The 4,190-nt window shown below is 40.9% G+C and overlaps 1 protein-coding gene across 2 annotated transcripts in view; it reads left to right on the top strand.

The window, feature by feature from the left end:
- The window catches only part of hm13 (histocompatibility (minor) 13), a 19,778-nt gene that overhangs the window by 11,670 nt on the left and 3,918 nt on the right, over positions 1–4,190 (top strand). For both annotated transcript variants that reach the window (XM_024293167.2, XM_024293166.2), the window contains exons 3-11: positions 222–320; positions 401–483; positions 554–642; positions 1,154–1,239; positions 1,335–1,460; positions 1,555–1,612; positions 2,594–2,714; positions 2,803–2,905; positions 3,991–4,076. In XM_024293167.2, coding sequence (XP_024148935.1) covers positions 222–320; positions 401–483; positions 554–642; positions 1,154–1,239; positions 1,335–1,460; positions 1,555–1,612; positions 2,594–2,714; positions 2,803–2,905; positions 3,991–4,076 — 851 coding nt within the window. The remainder of the gene's footprint in view (positions 1–221; positions 321–400; positions 484–553; positions 643–1,153; positions 1,240–1,334; positions 1,461–1,554; positions 1,613–2,593; positions 2,715–2,802; positions 2,906–3,990; positions 4,077–4,190) is intronic.

Below are 4,190 nucleotides of genomic sequence, written 5' to 3'. Positions count from 1 at the left end.
AGGATATACCTGTCAGCAGGTATTTTGGTCCTCGTCTCATCATCCAGTCTCCATAAATCCAGCTGGAACTCCAGTGAATTCATCAAAAGACTCACTTGTTTAGTGGTTTTACATTCAGTGTATTTTATCAAACAAGCCTCTTTTGAGCAACATTTTAGTTGTCAACCCTGGAGGAAGTTCAGCCTTGAGATGCTTCTCCTCATCTGCTCGTTTCTCTGCAGAACTCTGCAGACATGCCGGAGACCATCACCAGCCGGGACGCCGCCCGCTTTCCCATCATTGCCAGCTGTACTTTGTTTGGTCTGTACCTCTTCTTCAAGGTGAGTTGGGGTCTCAGCCACTGCCTCACATTGAAGCTGGTCTAGTGTTTCTTACAGACTGTATGTGTGCTGTTGAACAGGTGTTTTCTCAAGAGTACATCAACCTGCTGCTGTCCGTCTACTTCTTTGTGCTGGGCGTCCTGGCTCTGTCTCACACTATGAGGTAACTCTGCAATCATGTGTACAAATCCCCACACGTTGAGACAAGAACTCTAACCGGATCTTTCCCGCAGTCCACTGATGTCCAGAATCTTTCCAGTGTCTTTGCCAAACAAGCAGTACCAGCTGCTCTTCACTCAGGGTTCCGGGGAGTCCAAAGAGGGTAAGCTCCACCCTGTCTGTATGTTGAACCATCAACTGTGCGGCTGCAAGCCCCGCCCACAGTCTTGTTCTCTGTGTTGATGAAAACAAGCTGGATCTGAAGATTCTCTAGAAATTTTCTTTTCTAAAGCAGCTCACAGAAGACATTTCTGTCTGTTTTGGCACCCAGGAAGGCAGAACGGGACTTAGAAGGGATTGCTAAATTCTGGGCGTTAACTCTGAAACACAAAGGATTTGACTCTATTTGCAGATCTGTTGAAACACCTTTACAAAGGTTGAGAAGCACTCTAACACAAACAGAGCTGATGTCCCACCTTAACTTCAGGGAAATGTTCAAATGCCTCTGAAACACTAGTTACATTTCCAGTACACATATGCGTAAAACTTTATCGAAATTCTAGAAATGTCAAAAACCAGAACCAGTTTTCCTGTCTTTAAGTAACCCCTGGACTGTTTTGTTCAGATGTAGGCCTGCAGTTGGAAGTTCTGATGTGTCTTCTGTCTCTCAACAGAAATAGTCAACTATGAGTTTGACACCAAGAACCTGGTGTGTCTGTTGATCAGCAGTGTGGTGGGAGTCTGGTACCTGCTCAAGAAGGTAGAGTCTGATGGTTCTGTCTCTACTGCATGCTCTGACTACAGTAATGCTCTTAAGGAGGTGGTCACGGCTGCGTTTGTTTTCTGACATCTTAGCACTGGATAGCCAACAACCTGTTCGGCCTAGCATTTGCCTTAAACGGGGTGGAGCTGCTACACCTGAACAACGTCAGTACTGGCTGCATCCTGCTGGGGGGGCTGTTCGTCTATGACGTCTTCTGGGTGAGAAAACCCTCTTTTATTTGTTGCACATTCAGGATTTTGTCTTTAAGTTCAGGTGCTCATTCATAAGCTCTTCTTTTCCCAAACTCTCCAGGTGTTTGGGACCAACGTCATGGTAACCGTGGCAAAGTCGTTTGAAGCACCCATCAAATGTAAGTCCTTTAGTGTGAGCACAGGAGCTGTCCTTCTTTAAAATATTCTCTGTAGTATTTAAAAACAGCTTTTTTCTGATTGGAGGATCCTCCCCTTTAGTCAGTCCCGTTTTTGCCATTCTGTGAGGAAAACAGTCCTGCAAACAAATCGGTGGACCTGCAGTTGACTTTATCATAAAAGCTGACCCACATTATCTCTGTGCAATCTATACTCTCAATCGTTTCTTTATTAGTTCAACATCTGCATCTTTTAGCCGTGAAGTTCATCCATGATCTGTATAGAACAGAGATGGACAAAGACTGTTCATGTCATCCACTAGTCAGAATTAGGTGGGATTCATGCTAGAAATTCTACTTTACCTTGACTGAATATGATTTTAGTCCATGATTTTCTCAGAATGGGCAATACAAACAGGGTTATCAGTGGTTAAGAGAAGAGGGTGCAGATACAACCTGCTGATCATCCACCATTATTAAAGTGAGTTCTGGTTCAGAAAAAGTCCATTTACAGATGTGTACAAATATTAAATCCAACCACAGAGCTGGAAACTTAAATTGGAGCCATTAAAGTCATATTTGCGGGTGTAACAAGTGATTACCTGGATAATTGATCTGGCTCCAGTGGGTTTTTTTCTTCATGATTTTTGAAAACCAACTGAAGGATGGTAGTAGAAATGTTGCCCTGCAAGATCTATTGACTGGACCTTTCAATGTTAATTTTTCCATTTAACTGGATAAAATGTGAAACGATGCGTTCACTGATCAGCCTGCCCTCCACTCTCCTGTACACGAGTGGTTGTTAATTTGCTCTTTTTATTTTTATAGTAAAAATTTTCTTTTTTTTATTAGCAATATTGAGTATTATTCAATAGAAACGAGATTAAAACAGTTTCAAATTGCTTTTAATCGTCTAGCGCTGCCTGACTGATTAGTTTGGATTTTTGAAGTGTGTTTAGTAACGTTGTCTGCTCTGTCTTCCAGTGGTTTTCCCGCAGGACTTGCTGGAAAAAGGTCTTGAAGCCAATAACTTTGCCATGTTGGGACTGGGCGACATCGTCATTCCAGGCATCTTCATCGCTCTGCTGCTGCGCTTCGATGTCAGGCAAGTCCAAGCTCGCATCAACCATCGTTCATGAAGAGGGTCTTCTTTGATCCAACTGAGATCTGATGTTTTCTGTGTTCATGTGCAGCCTGAAGAAGAACAGCAGGACGTATTTCTACTCCAGCTTCTTGGCCTACATCTTTGGCCTTGGCCTTACCATTTTTGTCATGCACACCTTCAAACACGCACAGGTACGTCGAGGTCAGAGGTCAACCAACCCTTCCATTAATTGGATCTCAATATGCTGAACAAAATCTTAGCTAAAGATAAACACCAGAATAATAAAGGGCTGAAACTGATGGCATGCAAAAATATTAGCAAAATGCCAAATTACCCTAAAAATTTAAAAATTAGCTAAAAAGGCTATGAAAAAGCTAATATACTAGCTAAACTCCAAATTAGTTCCAAATCCTTATCAAATTCCAAAATAGCCACAAAAAGCTAGCATGTAGCTATAATATTAGCTTAACTCCAAAATAACCTAAAAAAAACAACCTCAGTAAAATCTGAAATGGCTAAAACGGTTAGCATGGAGCTAAAATATTAGCTAAACTCCAATTTAGCATAAAAAAACCTCAGTAAAAGCTAAAATGGTTGAAAAAGCTAGCATAATACCAATACATCAGCTAAATGCCAAAATAATTTTAAAAACCCAGTAGAATTTTTTTTTAAATTATAGGTAAAACTATATCAAAGAACTAAGTTACAGCCAACTCCTACAGATTAAAAGCTTGTTTTAAAAGTTTATTTACAAGTTCAGCTATAATTCTATTGTTTCTTACGACAGTGATTGATAGGGGCATCCAATGACAGTGACATTGATATTAAAGACTCAGGTTTTGGGATTTTAAAACATATTGTACAAAAGTGAGGAAAATATATACCGAATCATATATTTATTGGTATATGTTCGCAGTGCAGAAGGATCCTCAGGCAGATAAACTCTTTTATGAAGAACTTGTTTGATGGCAAAAAGGGTTTTGCAAAATCAGCATCCAGTGTCAGTTTGGTTTTCTCTGGATTTTGTATATCAACTCAAAGCTGCTTTTCTGCAGTTCAGAATCTGCTGGAATTATGTTAATTGCGTAAACGGTTGAATAGCTACGGTAGTCGAAAGAATGTAAACACTGGAGCCAAATCTCTGGTGTTAAAGGGTTAAACGACCAATGTTTCCACTTTACATCAAAGCTTCTTACATAGGTACTTTAAACGGTTCTCCAAGAGCTCAGCTGTGGTTCTGACTGTGTTCTGAATGAAGTTCTGACGTGTTCTGCAGCCCGCTCTACTCTACCTGGTTCCTGCCTGTGTGGGCTTCCCCGTCGTCGTGGCGCTATTCAAAGGAGAACTCACGGAGATGTTCAGGTGAGTCACCATGGCAACCCCTTTGGATTTAGGATGATGCTCTTTTTAAGCTTAATGAAAACTTTTTGGCTTTCCTGCATTTTAAAATTGTAATCCTAAAGAATAAGGAACAGT

The sequence above is a fragment of the Oryzias melastigma genome, linkage group LG7 (assembly GCF_002922805.2).
Source record: "Oryzias melastigma strain HK-1 linkage group LG7, ASM292280v2, whole genome shotgun sequence".
Lineage (NCBI taxonomy): Eukaryota > Metazoa > Chordata > Actinopteri > Beloniformes > Adrianichthyidae > Oryzias > Oryzias melastigma.
The sequence above is the reverse complement of the archived record's forward strand: the minus strand, read 5'-3'. Positions and strand labels throughout refer to the sequence as shown.